The 22,491-nt window shown below is 39.6% G+C and overlaps 2 protein-coding genes and 2 pseudogenes across 2 annotated transcripts in view; 2 read left to right on the top strand and 2 right to left on the bottom strand.

Moving 5' to 3' along the window:
• Nucleotides 1–3,851: 3,851 nt before the first annotated feature.
• LOC108294219 (uridine 5'-monophosphate synthase) lies at nt 3,852–13,136 on the bottom strand. The gene is made up of 5 exons (XM_017515999.2): nt 12,916–13,136; nt 10,023–10,694; nt 7,734–7,909; nt 5,806–5,920; nt 3,852–4,231 (listed from the first exon to the last, which is right to left on the bottom strand). The coding sequence occupies exons 1-5, from the start codon at nt 13,124–13,126 to the stop codon at nt 4,062–4,064; spliced, it is 1,344 nt and encodes a 447-aa protein (XP_017371488.1). The 5' UTR covers nt 13,127–13,136; the 3' UTR covers nt 3,852–4,061.
• A 124-nt stretch (nt 13,137–13,260) lies between these two features.
• Nucleotides 13,261–14,006, top strand: LOC119469081 (annotated as a pseudogene).
• A 1,062-nt stretch (nt 14,007–15,068) lies between these two features.
• LOC108294215 (uridine 5'-monophosphate synthase-like) overlaps nt 15,069–22,491 on the bottom strand; it is a 15,703-nt gene continuing 8,280 nt past the window's right edge. The window contains exons 2-3 of the mRNA XM_017515998.2: nt 18,480–18,633; nt 15,069–16,258 (exon numbers count right to left, since the gene is read on the bottom strand). Of these exons, the coding sequence (XP_017371487.1) occupies nt 15,540–16,258; nt 18,480–18,633 (873 nt within the window). The 3' untranslated portion in view covers nt 15,069–15,539. The remainder of the gene's footprint in view (nt 16,259–18,479; nt 18,634–22,491) is intronic.
• LOC119469080 lies at nt 18,825–19,570 on the top strand (annotated as a pseudogene).

Below are 22,491 nucleotides of genomic sequence, written 5' to 3'. Positions count from 1 at the left end.
AAAAAAAAAAAAAAAAAAATCAATGCAACAAGAAGAGCTAACTATCCTAAATATATATACACCCAATACAGGAGCACCCAGATATATAAAGCAATTTCTTAACGACCTACTAAGAGACTTAGACTCCCACACAATAATAGTGGGAGACTAACACTCCTTTGTCAATATTAGAACAATGAGACAGAAAGTCAACATGGATATCCAGGCTTGAAAGCACATGATCTGAACCAAGCAGACCTAAGAGACATCTGCAGAACTCTCCACCCCAAATGCACGGAATATACATTCTTCTCAGCACCACATTGCACTTACTCTAAAATTGTCCACATAATTGGAAATAAATCACGCCTCAGCAAATGCAAAAGAATGGAAATCATAACAAAGTCTCTCAGATCACACTGCAATCAAATTAGAACTTGCTCAAAACCACACAACTACATGGAAACTGAACAACTGGCTCCAGAATGCTGACTGAATAAACAATGAAATGAAGACAGAAATAAAGACGCTCTTCAAAATCAAGAAGAACGAAGACACAACGTACCAGATTCTCTGGGACACATTTAAAGCAGGGTCTAGAGGGAAATTTATAGCAATAAATGCCCACATGAGAAGCAAGGAAAGATATAAAATCAACACTCTATCATCAAAATTGAAAAAGCTAGAGGAGCAGGATCAAAAAAATTCAAATGCTAGTAGAAGACAAGAAATAACTAAGATCAGAGCACAACTGAAGGAGATAGAGACACAAAAAGCCTTTCAAAAAAAAAAAATCAATAAATCTAGGAGCTGGTTCTTTGAAAAAATCAACAAAATAGACCACTAGCCAGACTAATAAAAAAGAAAAGAGAGAAGAATCAAATAGATGCAATAAAAAATTATAAAGGGGATATCACCACTGAAGCCACAGAAATACAAACCACCATCAGCGATTACTACAAACAACTCTATGCACATAAACCAGCAAATCCAGAAGAAACGGATAAATTCCTGGACACTTACACCCTCCCCAAGACTAAACCAGGAAGAAACTGAATCCCTGAATAGTCCAATAACAAGGTCTGAAGTTGAGGCAGCAATTGATAGCCTACCAACCAAAAAAAGTCCAGGTCCAGACAGGTTTACAGCTGAATTCTACCAGACATACAAAGACATACAAATTCTACCAGAAGTACATTGTGAGTCTGATGGGTTTCCCTTTGTGGTACCATTCCTTCTGAAACTATTCCAAACAATACAAAAAAAGGGAAGCCTCACTAACTCATTTTATGAGACCAACATCATCCTCATACAAAAACCGGGCAGAGACTCAACTAAAAAAGAAAACTTCAGGCCAATATCCATGATGAACATCAATGCAAAAATCTTCAATAAAATACTGGCAAACTGAATGCAACAGCACAATCAAAAAGCTTATCAATCATAAACGTAATCCACCATATAAACAGAACCAAAGACAATCACATGATTACCTCAATAGATTCAGAGAAAGTCTTCAACAAAGTTCAACAGCCCTTTATGCTAAAACCTCTGAATAAACTAGGTATTGATGGAAGGTATCTCAAAATAATAAAAGCTATTTAGGACAAACCCACAGCCAATATCATACTTAACAGGCAAAAACTGGAAGCATTCCCTTTGAAAACAGGCACTAGACAAGGATGTCCTCTCTCACCACTCCTATTCAATATAGTATTAGAAGTTCTAGCCAGAGTACTCAGGCAAGAAAAAGAAGTAAAGGGTATTCAATCAGGAAAAGAGGAAGTCAAATTGTCTCTATTTGCATATGACATGATTGTATATTTAGAAGACCCCATTGTCTCAGTCCAAAGCCTCATTAAGCTGATAAACAACTTCAGCAAAGTCTCAGGATACAAAATCAATGTGCAGAAATCACAAGCATTCCCATACACCAACAAGACAGAGAACCAAATCATGAGTGCACTCCCATTCACAATTGCTACAAAGATAATAAAATACCTAGGAATACAACTAACAAAGGATGCGAAAGACCACAAACCACTGCTCAAGGAAATGAGAGGGGACAGAAATGGATGGAAAAACATTCCCTGCTCATAGTTAGGAAGAGTCAATATCGTGAAAATGACCATACTGCCCAAAGTAATTCATAAATTCAATGCTATCCCCATAAAGCTAAAATTGACCTTCTGCAGAGAATGGGAAAAAAACACTTTAAACTTCACATGGAACCAAAAGAAAGCCCGCATAGCCAAGACGATCCTAAGCAAAACAACAAAGCTGGAGGTATCATGCTACCTGACTTCAAACTACACAACAAGGCTACTGTAATCAAAACAGCATGGTACTGGTACCAAAACAGAGATACAGACCAATGGAACAGAACAGAGGCCTCGGAAGTAACACCACACATCTGCAACCATCTGATCTTTGACAAACCTGCCAAAAACAAGCAATGGGGAAAAGGATTCCCTGTTTAATAAATGGTGTTGGAAAAACTGGCTAACCATGGGCAGAAAGTTGAAACTGGCCCCCCTTCCTTACATCTTATACAAAAAGTAACTCCAGATGGATTTAAAGATTTCAACCTAACACCATAAAACCCTAGAAGAAAACCTAGGCAAAACCATTCAGGATATAGGCACAGGCAAGGACTCCATGGCTAAAACACCAAAAGCAGTGGCAACAAAAGCCAAAATAGACAAATATGGGATTTAATTAAACTTAAGAGTTTCTGCACAGCAAAAGCAACAATCGTTAGACTGAACCAGCAACCAACAGAATGGAAAAAAATTTTTGCAATCTACCTAACTGACAAAGGGCTAATATTCAGAATCTACAAAGAGCTAAAGCAGATTTACAAGAAAAAAAACAAACCCATTCAAAAGTGGACAAAGGATATGAACAGATACTTTTCAAAAGAAGACATTTATGCACCAACAAACATATGAAAAAATGCTCATCATCACTGGTCATTAGCGAAGTGCAAATCAAAACCACATTGAGATACTCTCATGCCAGTTAGAATGGCGATCATTAAAAAATCAGGAGACAACAGATGCTGGAGAGGATGTGGAGAAATAGGAACGCTTTTACACTGTTGGTGGGAGTGTAAATCAGTTCAACCATTATGGAAGACAGTGTGGCAATTCCTCAAGGATCTAGAAATAGAAATTCCATCTGACCCAGCAATCCCATTACTGGGTATATATACAAAGGATTATAAATCATTCTATTATAAAGACACATGCACACGTATGTTCACTGTGGCACTATTTACGATAGCAAAGACTTGGAACCAACCCAAATGCCCATCAATGATAGACTGGACAAAGAAAATGTGGCACATACACACCATGGAATACTATGCAGCCATAAAAAATGATGAGATCGTGTCCTTTGTAGGCAGGACATGGATGAATCTCGAAACCATCATTCTCAGCCAACTGACACAAGAACAGAAAACCAAACACTGCATGTTCTCACTCGTAGGCGGGTGTTGAACAACAAGAACACATGGACACAGGGAGGGGAGCATCACACACTAGGGTCTGTTGGGAGGAGCTAGGGGAGGAACAGCATCGGGTGGGGACGTTGGGGAGGGATAACATGAGGAGAAATGCCAGATATAGGTGACAGGCGGATGGAGGCAGCAAACCACCTTGCCATGTATGCACCTAAGCAACAATCCTGCATCATCTGCACATGTACCCCAGAACCTAAAGTACAAACAAAAAAAATAAAAATAAAAAAACATAAAAGAATAACAAAGCAGTCTAGTCCCATGGAGAGACAGGAAGGATCCTCAAATGTGGAAGACGCTAACCTAAACAGGACTGTGGCTATATAACAAACACTAGTGTCAAAAAACACAAGCTTGAGAATGAACTTAATATAGTAACAATGCAGTGATTACAAATTACTCAGTATTTCCTAAAGACCATAGTAACTCCAGAAGCCATTCTTACACAGGCCTTGTGGAAGAATCCAAGCAGTAGTAAAGGCAGCAGATGATTTCCAGCCAGTGACTTTCAGGGGGACCACGTATCTTCAATGTCTTCACAAAAATGTATCTGAAGCACTTAAACACCAAGTCTACTCAAATACGCTTCCCAAGCAGCTTTTCTGTACATCTCCGCTGCTTCCAGACGATTAGCTGCTGAGATTATGCCACGGCCTACGATGATGATATCAGAACCTCGTTTGCCAATAACTTCTTGTGGGTTATTGTACTGTTGGCCAAGGTTATCTCCTACAAGAAATGCAAAAACTATTGTTTAACAAAAATCAGAAAATCTGTCACATGACTTCTCTGAAAAAGGATCCAACCAACTTTAAATAAAAATATGCTCCTAGGTCAGGCGCAGTGGCTCACGCCTGTAATCCTGAGCACTTTGAGAGGCCAAGGCAGGCAGATCACCTGAGGTCAGGAGTTCAAGACCAGCCTGACCAACATGGCAAAACTCTGTCTCTACTAAGAATACAAAAATTAGCCAGGTGTGGTGGTACATGCCTGTAATCCCAACTACTCAGGAAGCTGAGGCAGGAGAATCGCTTGAACCTGGGAGGTAGAGATTCCAGTGAGCCGGAGATTCCGCCATTCACTCCAGTGTGGGTGACAGAGCAAGATGCCCTCTCCAGAAAAAAAAACTTAAAAAAAAAAATGCTTCTATTTTCATTCCTCTTTTGTACAGCAAGTAGGTAAAAACAGAAGCTGAAGAGACTCACTGTGGTAGGCCAGAGACCTCAAATGGAGAAAGATGCTCACCACCATCTCCTTTTCAATGGTAAAGTTTGTTTTTATTTATTTATTGTATTTATTTTTTTGAGACAGAGTCTTGCTCTGTCACCCAGGCTGGAGTGCAGTGGCACAATCTTGGCTCACTGCAACCTCCGCCTCCCGAGTTCAAGCCGTTCTCCTGGCTCAGCCTCCCGAGTAGCTGGGATTACAAGCACACATCAGCATGCCTGGCTAATCTTTGTGTTTTTAGTTGAGATGGAGTTTCACCACGTTGGCCAAGCTGGTCTCGAACTCCTGACCTCAAGTGATCTGCCCACCTCAGCCTCCCTAAGTGCTGGGATTACGGGCATGAGCCACTGCAACCGGCCTTATTTTTTTTTTTTCAAGTAATTTTTTCCCCAAAATCACGTTGCCAAGAAAGTTTCAATATCAAAAAAACTTAAAAAAAGATTGGCCTTACAATTTACGAAAAGTTTAGCATACATCTCAGAATCACCACAATGCACTGTTGAGCAAGTCTAAACCACTAACATATATAAGAACCTTTCTGTCACAACCCCATCAAGTGGTCACAGACTATGCATAAATCTTAATCCTTAAATTTTGCTTTTTTTATTTTTTATTTTTATTTTATTAAATTCTGCTGTTCTAGAAGCATTGTATTAAATGGCTTATTATCTTCTAAATCCAAGCTACTTTAAGTATTCTTAAAAGCCTAAATCCTAACTATAGTATCTAGTCAAATAATTATGAGGGCTTATAGATAAGGGCTTACAAGTACAGAATATTTACTCTGTGCCAAGACAGTGTGTTAAATACCCTACATGTTCTCATTAAACCCTCTTGATTACCTTATAAGGGCAATACTGTTATCATCCCCATTTTACAAATTACGAAAATGAGACTAAAAGAAGTAAACTGACTTGTCCAAAGATACACAGTTACCAAAGGGCTGATTCATTATTGTTCTAGACTAAGAAGGCTTCTCTTAAGCAAATGTATAAAAACATGCAAAGTATTTTGCCTGCTGTGGGTAAAGAAGCTTTTTTGGAAGAGCCATGACCAGTGAAGAGATTTAGATTTACCTCTTGCTTCCAACTGAACTCCTGGAGTCAAGTGAAGAAATTCTGGTTTCATGCTTACTCGGGAACCAGAAATAAAACCAACAACAAATTCAGAGTGTTCCTCAGCCATTCTAACCTAAATGGAATGTAACAGAACATATTACAAGAAAAGTTAATCACACAGAATAAAAGTAAAAATATGCTCTATTTTTTTTTTTAGACATAGGGTCTCCCTATATTGCCCAGGCTGGTCTCGAACTCCTGGGCTCAAGGGATCCTCCCAAGTTGGCCTCTCAAAGTGCTGGGGTTACAGGTGTGAGTTACCATGCCCAACTTATGCTCTATTATCCAGTGAGAAACTTTGCTGTATTACAGACACCTTTTCCATATATATAAACTCACTATATCTGAAACAGGTAATCTTAGATCGAAACCACTATGAAACACATTTGCTTCATTAAGACCCTGAGATGACCCTTTCCCCCCCCTTCCCACAACAAACCATACTTAAAACAAAAATCCTATACCATATGCATCTAAAATCAACATGCTGCATAATTACTTATTTCTAATAATGCTTGGTGACTCATCTACTTCCAAAATGGATTTGAGGTGAGTACTCTAGAATACATTATAATGGTATGAAACCACATTCAAGGCTTACTGAGTACACAGACAGGGTACTTCACATCCAAAGGCAGCTGTCATGTAAAGAACAGATACGTTTTCAAGAGCTAAAGAAATCTCACCTCTACCACCTTCCCTCTTCTGTAACATCAACTGGCCCCCCCAATTTCTATACTATTATCTCACATTCATAACAGTTCCCTTAGAAGGTCTGCCTGGCTTTCTGATTTGACACTTCCCTGAGACCTAAGACTCATTTGATATATTCTTGCCATCAAGTACTACTGCCAACAAACAAGTCATATCTTGTCCTTTAGCTAGACCCAGACTGCCAGAATGTCAAATATTAAAACTGACTGATGGCTCCTGTGCTTGTGAGAGTTGGGAAATCAGACATCTATAGTCAATCCAGGGATGGGGTTAAAATCTGACCGTGGAGCCATATGAGTTCTATTAAGTCTCCAGATAGTCTTTGAAATAATATGAAAAAAATAAATCCGTTACTTCTAGAATTTTCAAATAGGGAAAAAAATCATGGGGATTTTCTTAGGGATTTTTTTTTTTTTTTGAGATAGGTTTTACTCTTGCCATGCTGGGGTACAATGGCATGATCATAGCTCCCTGCAGCCTTCATCTTGCAGCCTCAAGTGATCCTCCCACCTCAGCCTCCCAAATGGCTGGGACTACAGGCATGTATCATCATGCCTGGTTAATTTGCTTTTTCCTTTTTTTGTAAAGTTCTCACTATGATGTCAAGCTGGTCTCAAACTCATGACCTCAAGCAATCCTCCCACCTTGGCCTCCCAAAATGCTAGGATTACAGGTGTGAACAACTGTGCCCAGGCCCCATGACAATTATTTTAAAAGTAATATTATATTCTAAAATATCTGACAAGAATGAGAGAAAACCACTGCATGTGGGCTGGTCATGGGAATGTGCATCTCTGTAGGACTCAGGAGATTCTGAGAAACTACATGTCTGGGAAGCTTTTATCTTTTCTCAACTCATGGTAAGATGAAAAAAACAATTACCTTAAAGTCCTGGTAGATTTAGTAAGTGTTTGACTAATTATCTGGGTCTCAAAGTTTCTCTTGGAGTACAATACAAATTCCTGAAGTGTCTATTACACAACATAAAATGCTATTAACTATCAAGGAATTATATCCAACTAGCATTAATATACTGTCACACTAACAAGAGCTGGATTTTTTTTTTTTTTGGCAGAGGTTCCATGGACGCCAGATTAAGAGATATTTTCTTGCCCTATTGCGTACAGCATAGCAGCCCCTGCCTCCTCTCGCCCCGTCCCTCCATCACTTACCGCTGCTCTAGTGTAGTCCCCAGTGGCCAGGGAGCCGGTGGAGCTCATTTCCGCAATGAGCAGGCACCCCCGATGCAAAGGCAGGCCCACTTCCTGGAGGCCTTTCACAACTCCTGAGCCTGGCACCACGTGAGCATTTACTAGATCTGCCCAGGAAGCTATTTTAAAGATACCTCCTAAGAAGAAGGGGGAAAAAGATTTTTAATTTTCAAACAAAAACCTCTAACCTCTTGTCCAATCAACCAACTACGATATGAAATAATCTTCTAGTAACATGTTAATGAGATAATCAAACACTTCAGGAACTTTAGTGATTATCAGTGGACCCATGGTTCCATCTGTGAAAAATTTAACTGTTATTTAGGTAAACAGCTGGGTGAGAGTTCACAATGAGGAAAAAAACTTCCAAGGTCTGCACTTGGCTTATCAGAAACACTAGTATGACTGTTTTTCCTTGCAGGCTGAAGCTCATGACCACAAATACAGCTCAAGCTATTAGAAAGGGACTCCAGTGAAGACAAACATTTGTTGATGTCAAGAATAACAACAATTTAAAGCTCCTCACTGTGGCTCATGTCTGTAATCCCAGTACTTTGGGAGGCTGAGGTAAGTAGACTGCTTAAGCTTAGGAGTTCAACACCGGCCTGGGCATCATGGCAAAACTTCATCTCTACCAAAAACACAAAAAATTAGCCAGGTATGGTGGCACATACCCGTAGTCCCAGCTACTTGGGAGGCTGAGGTGGGAGGATCGCTTGAGCCCGGGAGGCGGAGGTTGCAGTGAGCCAAGATTGCACCACGGCACTCCAGCCTGGGTGACAGAGCAAGACCCTTTTCTCAAAAAAATAAAAAAAATAAAATTCTTGAAGATAATAAGTTTTCAATCTGCAGGGGTCTCTCAGCAGCTTTACTATCGCTCAACATCTCTGTGCATTCCTTAGGTATCCTTAGCTATCTAATTTCAATAGGCAACTATATCTTTTTAAAAGTGGAAAGTAAAAGGCCTAATTTTTGAAAAACCTCTATGCAGACCTGAAAGAGTTTGTATAAAACTCTCATACCAGTCAATTGGCTAAAGTAAGTTGGGCAATGCGATGATGGCAGGACATCTTAAGCATAGGAAGAAGTCACTTAAAGACAAATCTGTTCTGAACAGGCACACATTAAAGCAAAGTTACCTCAAAGATGCCTACAAAAAATGTTAAATACCACCAATATCTGTTACAAGGTTAAGTGAAAAATGTATTAAAATACAGTCTGACCATAGTTGTAAAAACATAGACAGAAATTTACAAAAAATAGGCAGTAGAACTAAGCATTTTTCTTAACCAACACATGCACTATTTTATACAAAGAACGTTTATCAATAGAACTTTTTCTGCTACAAATAAATCTTTTTGTTTTTTTGAGATGGAGTTTCACTTCTGTTGCCCAGGCTGGAGTGCAGTGGCGCCATCTTGGCTCACTGCAACCTCCGCCTCTGGGATTCAAGCAATTCTCCTGCCTCAGCCTTCCAAGTAGCTAGGATTACCGGCATGCACCACCACAGCTGGCTAATTTTGTATTTTTGGTGGAGACGGGGTTTCTCCATGTTGGTCAGGCTGGTCTCAAACTCCTAACCTCAGGTGATCCGCTCGCCTTGGCCTCCCAAAGTACTGGGATTACAGGCGTGAGCCACCACATCCAGCTAATCTTACTATTTTATACTTCTTTTTCATTGTTTCCTTTATGTGGAATTTTCATTTAAAACATCATATTCTGCCAGAGACATCTGTCACATTTGCTTGGCCAGACACATAACTTCTTCTGGTATCAGCATACCCATTTTCTTTAAGAAAACTATCCCTGCCTGGTTCTCACTTCAAGAAGGTCAAATAGGCATGTATGTACCCATCCAACAATCCTGCAGGATGTGCACATGTACCCCAGAGCCCAAATACAATTAAAAAAAAAAAAGAAGGTCAAGTAGAGTTAACAACCTCACAACTGCAGAGCAGATTGTCCAGGCTAGCTAATGAAGGTATTCTATATCCCAAGCTAGAGTGATTGGCTTGGGGTGAGCATGTTGAGTATGCCTACCTGAGAAAGAAGTCAACAGAGAAGAAAGCAGAGCTGAGAAATGGAAAGAAAGCAAGTCATGAAGACACCACTTGGGCTCCTGGATCCAACCATGCTTGACAGCGTGCTCTATGAATGGACTTTCAGTGACATAAGCATTTCCTTTTTTTTCTCTTCAGCCAGTTTAAGCTGGATTTCTGATTCTTGCAGATTCTTGAATAATACACTTACCTTCATACTGCTTTTTCACCGTGTTTCCTATATCTGCAAATTTTCGGTCTTCAAATATCAAGAACTCATAGCGTTTTGCCAGAGTTATCAATTCCTTCATCACATCTAGAGTAAAATCATTTAAAATATCTACATGAGTCTTGAGCATGCAGATATTGGGTCCTAAAGCATCTGCTAGCTGCAACAGCTCTCTGGCCTCTGAAACATCAGCAGACAGACACAGATTGGTCTCCTTCTTTTGCATGAGCCTGAGAAGCTTCGATGCAACTGGGTGGATCCTGGGCAGCTCTGCACGTGCACCGAAGCTGAGTTCTTTGGGTGCTTCCCTTACAGAAAAGGGAGAACCATTTTGATTCGCTGCCACAAAGACATTCTCCTTAATAAACCTCTTCACTCTCCCAGCCATCTCAGCATCAATTTTTTTCTGCTGCTCGAGAATCTCCAGCATTTTGGACAATGTACACACTGAGTGGAGGCGAATCCCATGTGCCTGCAACTTGTCCTTGCCTCCCTGCTCTCTGTCCAACAGCACTATGGCATCAGTGACCTTCAAGCCCTCCTTCTGAAGAACCTCAACAGTTTCCAAAACACTAGATCCACTGGTGACAACATCTTCAATTATTAAACAGGTTTCTCCTGGAGTAACAGCTCCTTCTACAAGACGCTTAGTTCCTAGAAAAGAAAAAATTCTGCTGATTCTAAATTCAAATATATATGTATATGTGTGTATGTATATCAAACTTGCTGGTTACACATATATTTATGGTAAAACAAGTAAATTATTTTACATTATAAGCACTGCTAAATGTGTTTTATGATCAAATTTTCAAATACGGAGGTTTTTTTTTATTTAATTAAAAAAATTTGTTTTATAATAGAGATGAGGTCTCACTATGTTGCCCAGGCTGGTCTCAAACTCCTGAGCTCAAGTGATCCTCCCACCTCAGACTTCCTAAGTGCTAGGATTACAGGTGTGACCCACCATGACCAGCCTAAATACAGAGTTTCTTACAGCAAGAGCACCTAGATCAAGGAAAGTTATGAAACACAGAATAATCCAATATCATCAATGAAATAATTCATTTTTCCATCAAAGTATTACCAGTTTACTATTCAAGATCAGCCAAACAATTGGCTTTTTGAAGATATAAATTCAGAAGGCAAAATATTCAGCAATCATTTAAATCCATTACTACAACCTAAAGAATTATAGAATGCAATATGACTAAATATATACGTCTCTACCCCAAATCCCACTATAAACTATTTTTCAGATAATCTACAAAATGTAAATAACTTGGGTTGTAGACTTTATAGACCCATCAAATCCCTTCCACCCCTTGAACAATTGCAAGTTTAATTAAATCAGCTTAAGCTAGAACACAAGACTGCAAGTACTTATAGTATATTTTAAAATGCATACTTTAATTCTAGAAAAAATTTTAAAATGTAAAATAATAAAATAGAAACAAGAGTTTTCTTATGGGTAGGGATTCATATAGAAATTTTTTTTTTTAGCTCAGAAAATCTCAGCTGGGTGCAGTGGCTCACACCTGTAATCCCAGCACTTCGGGAGGCTGAGGCAGGAAAACGGTTTGAGACCAGGAGTTCAAGACCAGCCTAGGCAACAGAGTGAGACCTTGTCTCAAAAAACCCCAAAAACAGAAAAATTAACGCTGGCCTTCACAGCAAAAACTCAATTAATATGTTTCTTTTTCTATCATAAAAATTTTTAGAATGCATCTGTAAAAGCAGGATGTGTTTCAAAAAATTAACAAAACACTAATACACCAACATAAACAAAAAAGTCCATTAATTCCTTACTATCATTAAGATTGCTTTTCAGGTTTTATTTATTTATTTTTTGATAGTATTGCTCTGTCACCCAGGGTGCAGTGCAGTGGCGCATTCATACCTCACTGCAACCTTCAACTCCTGGGCTTAAGCCATCCTCCTGCCTCAGCCTCCCATGTAACTGCAACACTCAGCTAATTTTTTATTCTTTTTTTCAATTTTTTTGTAGAGACAAAGTCTCACTATGTTGCCAAAGCTGGTCTCCAACTCCTGGGCTCAAGCTATCCTCCTGCCTTGACCTCCCAAAGTGCTGGGATTACGTGTGAGTCACTGTGCCTGGCCGATTTTCAGGTTTGTTTTTTTTAAAATAGGGTCTCACTCTGTCCCCAAGGCTGGAGTACAGTGGTGTGATCTCGGCTCACTGCAACCTCTACTTTCTGGGTTCAAGCTAGTCTTCTATCTCAGCCTCCCAAGTAGCTGAGATTACAGGGGCACATCACCACACCCAGCTAATTTTTATATTTTTAGTAGAGACGGGGTTTCACCATGTTGGTCAGGCTGCTCTCAAACTCCTGACCTCAAGTGATCCGCCCACCTCTGCCTCCCAAAGTGCTGGGATTACAGGTGTGAGCCATGGTGCCTGGTCCAATTCTCGGGTTTTAAAGCAAGCCGCCTGATAATCTATTGCCATGAACCCACAAAAGCATCTCTCTAGGTATTTGCACTGTTTTATCTGTTTTATGAGAATAATTTTATCCATGCATTACTTTTTTATGAAGTTTAAATACAAACCTATTGGGAAAGTATGTGCTGTTACATTTTGCTGATGAGGGATGGACTGGTGAAAAAAAAAAGTTGGGGTTGCATAGATACAGTACCACAAAAAGCACCTTTTTTCAACCAATACAAAGCATTTCACCCCTAGACTCTAAAAAAAAGGAAGGTGACTTATAGTAACAGTTACAAATTCCACAGCCAATAACAACTTAAAGGACTCAAGATGACTCTGGTAAATCATTAGTGCACGGAGGAGAAAAAAATTCTAACAGTATTATGTTACAGATTAATTAACTTAATGCTTATGTTACTTTTATTTTACCATAATCCTTTGTTTCTTTCCTTCTAATAAGCATTGGAATTTGATTGGTTGAACAGATAACTGTAGCCAATGGTAACGCTGTATAAGGTACTCCACACACTGTGTCAAAACTGATCCCTGCATTTTGGGCCGTTTGGAATAAAATATCTGCAACCTGTAAGAAATGGACACATAAACTATGTTTTAACGATTTTAAATGGTGTATAAACATATGACAACATAACAGTAAAGACAGTAATAACCTAGTGGGGGTAAGTCTCAAACCTGATTGGAGAAAAAAACAAATGCCTGTTTATTACCCTCTCCATAAACCCAGTATACAAAGATAAATCTAAAAACATAAGAATGGAGGCCGGGTGTGGTGGCTCACGCCTGTAATCCCAGCACTTTGGGAGGCCGAGTCTGGTGGATTACCTGAGGTCAGGAGTTCAAGACCAGTCTGACCAACACGGTGAAACCCCGTCTCGAAAAAAAGAAAGAAAAAAAACCAAACAAACAAAAAACATAAGAATGAACCTATTCAGCCAGATTTAGAATCTGTTCTGAAGGCAACCTGAGATGTGTTGGGAAAGCTCATGATGTTCACCCCAAAGATTAAGCATGGCCCCTTAACTTCGTGGTTTCCCTCAGGAACCCATTATGTTGAGTATCTAAACCTATCATCTTTTAGTTGTATTTCCTGAAAGAAGTCTTCAATTAAGAAATTTCAGGAACTAGATACGGCGACCGAAGGGGATGTGGAGCCGAAGTTACAGAGACTGAGACCCGTGGCCCAGAGCGACCTCCTGAGAAGCCACGGAAACATGACGGTGGTGCGGTGGACTTGGAGCGAGTTACCGACTATGCAGAGGAGAAGAGGATCCAGAGTTCCAATCTGGAGATGGCCATGTCTGTGATTGGAGACAGAAAGTTCCAGGAGCAAAAAGCCAAACAGGAGTGAGATGGAGCTATCTCAAGCAGCAGCAGAAGGCAGCTTGGGGAACACATGGGCAATGTGCTAGAGGTGCTTATTGCCCTAACCAATTGATGCACGCTTTCTCAGATATACCTACTGGATTAATTTATGACAATAAATTTTTTTTTGTCTTTTTTTGAAAAAAAAAAATTTCATAAATATGGAACCTATTGTGTGAATTACTATTTTATAATCTCTCCTTTTCCACATAAATCATCAAGTTTAATGTTAGAATACACATTCCCATGCAAAACCACCTCATTTTTTAAAAAGAAAAGCAAACAATCACTGAGTTGCTTTGTGAACTAGATCACAGCTTGACTCTAGTACTTCTAAAGAGTAACAAAAAAATCTATGAGTATTTTAAGTTACAGAGAATGTAATTTCTAGTACAAAAAATATTAACATGTTATCTCAGAACTGTTTTATCAATCTTTTTTTTTTTTTTTTTTTTTTTTTTTTTTNGAGTTTGTATAAAACTCTCATACCAGTCAATTGGCTAAAGTAAGTTGGGCAATGCGATGATGGCAGGACATCTTAAGCATAGGAAGAAGTCACTTTAAAAGAAACAGCTTCTGAACAGGCACACATTAAAGCAAAGTTACCTCAAAGATGCCTACAAAAAATGTTAAATACCACCAATATCTGTTACAAGGTTAAGTGAAAAATGTATTAAAATACAGTCTGACCATAGTTGTAAAAACATAGACAGAAATTTACAAAAAATAGGCAGTAGAACTAAGCATTTTTCTTAACCAACACATGCACTATTTTATACAAAGAACGTTTATCAATAGAACTTTTTCTGCTACAAATAAATCTTTTTGTTTTTTTGAGATGGAGTTTCACTTCTGTTGCCCAGGCTGGAGTGCAGTGGCGCCATCTTGGCTCACTGCAACCTCCGCCTCTGGGATTCAAGCAATTCTCCTGCCTCAGCCTTCCAAGTAGCTAGGATTACAGGCATGCACCACCACAGCTGGCTAATTTTGTATTTTTGGTGGAGACGGGGTTTCTCCATGTTGGTCAGGCTGGTCTCAAACTCCTAACCTCAGGTGATCCGCTCGCCTTGGCCTCCCAAAGTACTGGGATTACAGGCGTGAGCCACCACATCCAGCTAATCTTACTATTTTATACTTCTTTTTCATTGTTTCCTTTATGTGGAATTTTCATTTAAAACATCATATTCTGCCAGAGACATCTGTCACATTTGCTTGGCCAGACACATAACTTCTTCTGGTATCAGCATACCCATTTTCTTTAAGAAAACTATCCCTGCCTGGTTCTCACTTCAAGAAGGTCAAATAGGCATGTATGTACCCATCCAACAATCCTGCAGGATGTGCACATGTACCCCAGAGCCCAAATACAATTAAAAAAAAAAAAGAAGGTCAAGTAGAGTTAACAACCTCACAACTGCAGAGCAGATTGTCCAGGCTAGCTAATGAAGGTATTCTATATCCCAAGCTAGAGTGATTGGCTTGGGGTGAGCATGTTGAGTATGCCTACCTGAGAAAGAAGTCAACAGAGAAGAAAGCAGAGCTGAGAAATGGAAAGAAAGCAAGTCATGAAGACACCACTTGGGCTCCTGGATCCAACCATGCTTGACAGCGTGCTCTATGAATGGACTTTCAGTGACATAAGCATTTCCTTTTTTTTCTCTTCAGCCAGTTTAAGCTGGATTTCTGATTCTTGCAGATTCTTGAATAATACACTTACCTTCATACTGCTTTTTCACCGTGTTTCCTATATCTGCAAATTTTCGGTCTTCAAATATCAAGAACTCATAGCGTTTTGCCAGAGTTATCAATTCCTTCATCACATCTAGAGTAAAATCATTTAAAATATCTACATGAGTCTTGAGCATGCAGATATTGGGTCCTAAAGCATCTGCTAGCTGCAACAGCTCTCTGGCCTCTGAAACATCAGCAGACAGACACAGATTGGTCTCCTTCTTTTGCATGAGCCTGAGAAGCTTCGATGCAACTGGGTGGATCCTGGGCAGCTCTGCACGTGCACCGAAGCTGAGTTCTTTGGGTGCTTCCCTTACAGAAAAGGGAGAACCATTTTGATTCGCTGCCACAAAGACATTCTCCTTAATAAACCTCTTCACTCTCCCAGCCATCTCAGCATCAATTTTTTTCTGCTGCTCGAGAATCTCCAGCATTTTGGACAATGTACACACTGAGTGGAGGCGAATCCCATGTGCCTGCAACTTGTCCTTGCCTCCCTGCTCTCTGTCCAACAGCACTATGGCATCAGTGACCTTCAAGCCCTCCTTCTGAAGAACCTCAACAGTTTCCAAAACACTAGATCCACTGGTGACAACATCTTCAATTATTAAACAGGTTTCTCCTGGAGTAACAGCTCCTTCTACAAGACGCTTAGTTCCTAGAAAAGAAAAAATTCTGCTGATTCTAAATTCAAATATATATGTATATGTGTGTATGTATATCAAACTTGCTGGTTACACATATATTTATGGTAAAACAAGTAAATTATTTTACATTATAAGCACTGCTAAATGTGTTTTATGATCAAATTTTCAAATACGGAGGTTTTTTTTTATTTAATTAAAAAAATTTGTTTTATAATAGAGATGAGGTCTCACTATGTTGCCCAGGCTGGTCTCAAACTCCTGAGCTCAAGTGATCCTCCCACCTCAGACTTCCTAAGTGCTAGGATTACAGGTGTGACCCACCATGACCAGCCTAAATACAGAGTTTCTTACAGCAAGAGCACCTAGATCAAGGAAAGTTATGAAACACAGAATAATCCAATATCATCAATGAAATAATTCATTTTTCCATCAAAGTATTACCAGTTTACTATTCAAGATCAGCCAAACAATTGGCTTTTTGAAGATATAAATTCAGAAGGCAAAATATTCAGCAATCATTTAAATCCATTACTACAACCTAAAGAATTATAGAATGCAATATGACTAAATATATACGTCTCTACCCCAAATCCCACTATAAACTATTTTTCAGATAATCTACAAAATGTAAATAACTTGGGTTGTAGACTTTATAGACCCATCAAATCCCTTCCACCCCTTGAACAATTGCAAGTTTAATTAAATCAGCTTAAGCTAGAACACAAGACTGCAAGTACTTATAGTATATTTTAAAATGCATACTTTAATTCTAGAAAAAATTTTAAAATGTAAAATAATAAAATAGAAACAAGAGTTTTCTTATGGGTAGGGATTCATATAGAAATTTTTTTTTTTAGCTCAGAAAATCTCAGCTGGGTGCAGTGGCTCACACCTGTAATCCCAGCACTTCGGGAGGCTGAGGCAGGAAAACGGTTTGAGACCAGGAGTTCAAGACCAGCCTAGGCAACAGAGTGAGACCTTGTCTCAAAAAACCCCAAAAACAGAAAAATTAACGCTGGCCTTCACAGCAAAAACTCAATTAATATGTTTCTTTTTCTATCATAAAAATTTTTAGAATGCATCTGTAAAAGCAGGATGTGTTTCAAAAAATTAACAAAACACTAATACACCAACATAAACAAAAAAGTCCATTAATTCCTTACTATCATTAAGATTGCTTTTCAGGTTTTATTTATTTATTTTTTGATAGTATTGCTCTGTCACCCAGGGTGCAGTGCAGTGGCGCATTCATACCTCACTGCAACCTTCAACTCCTGGGCTTAAGCCATCCTCCTGCCTCAGCCTCCCATGTAACTGCAACACTCAGCTAATTTTTTATTCTTTTTTTCAATTTTTTTGTAGAGACAAAGTCTCACTATGTTGCCAAAGCTGGTCTCCAACTCCTGGGCTCAAGCTATCCTCCTGCCTTGACCTCCCAAAGTGCTGGGATTACGTGTGAGTCACTGTGCCTGGCCGATTTTCAGGTTTGTTTTTTTTAAAATAGGGTCTCACTCTGTCCCCAAGGCTGGAGTACAGTGGTGTGATCTCGGCTCACTGCAACCTCTACTTTCTGGGTTCAAGCTAGTCTTCTATCTCAGCCTCCCAAGTAGCTGAGATTACAGGGGCACATCACCACACCCAGCTAATTTTTATATTTTTAGTAGAGACGGGGTTTCACCATGTTGGTCAGGCTGCTCTCAAACTCCTGACCTCAAGTGATCCGCCCACCTCTGCCTCCCAAAGTGCTGGGATTACAGGTGTGAGCCATGGTGCCTGGTCCAATTCTCGGGTTTTAAAGCAAGCCGCCTGATAATCTATTGCCATGAACCCACAAAAGCATCTCTCTAGGTATTTGCACTGTTTTATCTGTTTTATGAGAATAATTTTATCCATGCATTACTTTTTTATGAAGTTTAAATACAAACCTATTGGGAAAGTATGTGCTGTTACATTTTGCTGATGAGGGATGGACTGGTGAAAAAAAAAAGTTGGGGTTGCATAGATACAGTACCACAAAAAGCACCTTTTTTCAACCAATACAAAGCATTTCACCCCTAGACTCTAAAAAAAAGGAAGGTGACTTATAGTAACAGTTACAAATTCCACAGCCAATAACAACTTAAAGGACTCAAGATGACTCTGGTAAATCATTAGTGCACGGAGGAGAAAAAAATTCTAACAGTATTATGTTACAGATTAATTAACTTAATGCTTATGTTACTTTTATTTTACCATAATCCTTTGTTTCTTTCCTTCTAATAAGCATTGGAATTTGATTGGTTGAACAGATAACTGTAGCCAATGGTAACGCTGTATAAGGTACTCCACACACTGTGTCAAAACTGATCCCTGCATTTTGGGCCGTTTGGAATAAAATATCTGCAACCTGTAAGAAATGGACACATAAACTATGTTTTAACGATTTTAAATGGTGTATAAACATATGACAACATAACAGTAAAGACAGTAATAACCTAGTGGGGGTAAGTCTCAAACCTGATTGGAGAAAAAAACAAATGCCTGTTTATTACCCTCTCCATAAACCCAGTATACAAAGATAAATCTAAAAACATAAGAATGGAGGCCGGGTGTGGTGGCTCACGCCTGTAATCCCAGCACTTTGGGAGGCCGAGTCTGGTGGATTACCTGAGGTCAGGAGTTCAAGACCAGTCTGACCAACACGGTGAAACCCCGTCTCGAAAAAAAGAAAGAAAAAAAACCAAACAAACAAAAAACATAAGAATGAACCTATTCAGCCAGATTTAGAATCTGTTCTGAAGGCAACCTGAGATGTGTTGGGAAAGCTCATGATGTTCACCCCAAAGATTAAGCATGGCCCCTTAACTTCGTGGTTTCCCTCAGGAACCCATTATGTTGAGTATCTAAACCTATCATCTTTTAGTTGTATTTCCTGAAAGAAGTCTTCAATTAAGAAATTTCAGGAACTAGATACGGCGACCGAAGGGGATGTGGAGCCGAAGTTACAGAGACTGAGACCCGTGGCCCAGAGCGACCTCCTGAGAAGCCACGGAAACATGACGGTGGTGCGGTGGACTTGGAGCGAGTTACCGACTATGCAGAGGAGAAGAGGATCCAGAGTTCCAATCTGGAGATGGCCATGTCTGTGATTGGAGACAGAAAGTTCCAGGAGCAAAAAGCCAAACAGGAGTGAGATGGAGCTATCTCAAGCAGCAGCAGAAGGCAGCTTGGGGAACACATGGGCAATGTGCTAGAGGTGCTTATTGCCCTAACCAATTGATGCACGCTTTCTCAGATATACCTACTGGATTAATTTATGACAATAAATTTTTTTTTGTCTTTTTTTGAAAAAAAAAAATTTCATAAATATGGAACCTATTGTGTGAATTACTATTTTATAATCTCTCCTTTTCCACATAAATCATCAAGTTTAATGTTAGAATACACATTCCCATGCAAAACCACCTCATTTTTTAAAAAGAAAAGCAAACAATCACTGAGTTGCTTTGTGAACTAGATCACAGCTTGACTCTAGTACTTCTAAAGAGTAACAAAAAAATCTATGAGTATTTTAAGTTACAGAGAATGTAATTTCTAGTACAAAAAATATTAACATGTTATCTCAGAACTGTTTTATCAATCTTTTTTTTTTTTTTTTTTTTTTTTTTTTTTTGAGACAGAGTCTCGCTCCGTTGCCAAGCACCAGGCTGGAGTGCAGTGGTGTGATCTCAGCTCACTGCAACCTCTGCCTCCTGGGTTCAAGCAATTCTCCTGCCTCAGCCTCCCGAGTAGCTGGGACTACAGGTGCGCACCACCATGCCCAGCTAATTTTTGTATTTTTAGTTGGAATACAAATGCTACAGGTGACTGGATACCCACCATCGCCATTAAATAAATAAATAAATAATAAATAAAAACATGAAATTGCTGGACTATGAAAAGTTTAAAACTTTTTACATTTTTTCCAACTCATATTTTCACTCCACTGTGTCCACAGAATTTTACTCTAAATATGTAATTATACTTGAAAAGCTTTTACTGATCCCTCTATCACACTTGTCTATATTTATGTAAAATGAAAGTTAAAATGGTAATTAAAAAAAAATTTCCCATGACTGTAAGTCTCTTAATGTCAAGAATTCTTCTGTAGCTCTCTCAGGTCCTTACTTCCAAGATGACAAAGAATTGTGCCAAAAAGGGCTGTGGCCAACTAGTGGCACATCCTATGTCCGATGCATGCCCAAGGAAAAGGCTATTAAGAAGCCCGTCATGCAAAACACAGTAGAGGCCACAGCAGTCAGGGACATTTCTGCAGTGCGCATCTTTGCCCCCTGTGTTCTTCCCAAGCTGTATGTGAAGCTACATTACACTATGAGTTGTGCCACTCATAGCAAGGTAGTCAGCAATCCATCTTGTAAATCCCACAGGGACCAAACATCCCACCCTGATTTAAACCTGTGGGTGCTGCCTCATGACCCTCACCAAAGACCATGTAAGCAACTGAATCCTTAAGGACTGAAGAGAAACTATTCTCTGGAGGAAAATAAAATGGAAATTGTACTTTTTAAAAAAGAGAATTCTCCTGTATATCATTACAATTATTATAAGCATATGATTAATTAAAACATGATTTGCAAATTTTGACGGGAAAAAACAGATTTGGAAAATGTATTTCTTAGTGGGTTAATGCTACCTTTCCTCTCCAATTACTTTATGTACACTAAAGTACGTATATATAGTACTGTAGTCAAATATCACTTATTACAAGGAAGTTAGAGTTTAGCATAAATTCTATTGCTTTTTGGGGTGTAAGTGTTGAGAAATCCTATTTGCATTAATAAGATGTGTAAAGGAACTTTGTCATACCCAAGTCTATGTTTTGAACTCCTCCCCAACTAATCTCCAAAATGCACACATAGACACACACACACGCCCCATGATCTGCTTATCAAAAAAACTTTTTCTGTCATTTAAAATAAATAAATCAATTTTTCACTAGAAAATCCTTAGTAATTCTCCACACTGCCAAGATATATCATAGCAAGAATCTGGATGGTGAGAAATAGTCCAAACTACTGCAATCTTAAATAGTCCAACCTACCTTCAATATTTTTACAATAACCACACAAAGTGGTGCCCAGTGAACATAAACCCTTAAGTGGGCTGAGGGAACTTATATGTCTTCTATCTATGCAGTCCAATATGATAGCCACTAATCATATGCGACTAAACTTAAAAATTCACAATGCTCAATAGTAACACATGGCTAGTAGCAAACTCTATCGAAAACCAATTATTCTACTCTACTCAGTGTAGTCTGCAGGTTCAGCTGGTACCTTGTTAGAAATGCGCAACCTCAGAGCTACAGAACTGGATTCTGCATTTTAACAAAATTCCCAGATAATTCATATATACTCAAAGTTTAGAAGCACTGTGTTAGAAACCTCTAATTTGCACAAAAATTTTCCTTATATTGACTAAAAAACTGCTTTCCCGATACGTCTACTTTCTGGTCTTAATTACTGCTCCTGGCTACACAGTGCAAAATTCAACTCCCCTTTCCAAACAGCCCGTCCAAGTGTGGACCTAAGAGGAAGAAGCTGAGGCAAAATTAATATAAATAGAACACAAATTTGTGCCAAGTTCAAAGAATACAACCTGAAGCATAAATTTAAGTTGCCATTTTTCCAAGATGGCTGAGAGGAGGCAACACCGGAATGCAGCTCCCAGTGAATGAGACGCAGAGGGCTAGAGGACTTCACAATTCCAAGCAAGGTGCCAGGTTTGTTTCGGTGGGACTGGTAGGACTCTGAAAATAGCCCAGGGAAGGAGCCGAAGCAGGGCAAGGGCTGACCAGGAAGGGTGAACCCATATAGGACGGGACGCGTCCCCACCTGGAACGTGCAGCCGGCTCAGAGGGTTGGGGACTTCACCCCCTAGGTGCTCCGGTTCGGATCCTGTGCTTACCTCATCCCTCATGCAACCCACACTCCACGAGAGCCCCACGAGATTGAAGGGCACCGTGGGTTGTCGATGCAACTCTGAGCAAGGCTCCCACCTGGTGCTGCAAGTTGTCAGCATGGACCTGGGTGGAAGTTTGGACTGATGCCAGTGGGATGGAACAACCTGTCCCACAGAAAGAGGCAGAGTTGGCCAGGCGCAGTGGCTCAAGCCTGTAATCCCAGCACTTTGGGAGGCCGAGGCGGGTGGATCACGAGGTCAAGAGATCGAGACCATCCTGGTCAACATGGTGAAACCCCGTCTC

This window comes from Cebus imitator, unplaced genomic scaffold (genome assembly GCF_001604975.1).
Source record: "Cebus imitator isolate Cc_AM_T3 unplaced genomic scaffold, Cebus_imitator-1.0 Scaffold568, whole genome shotgun sequence".
NCBI lineage: Eukaryota > Metazoa > Chordata > Mammalia > Primates > Cebidae > Cebus > Cebus imitator.
Note: the sequence above shows the minus strand (reverse complement) of the source record. Positions and strands in the feature narration are given on the sequence as shown.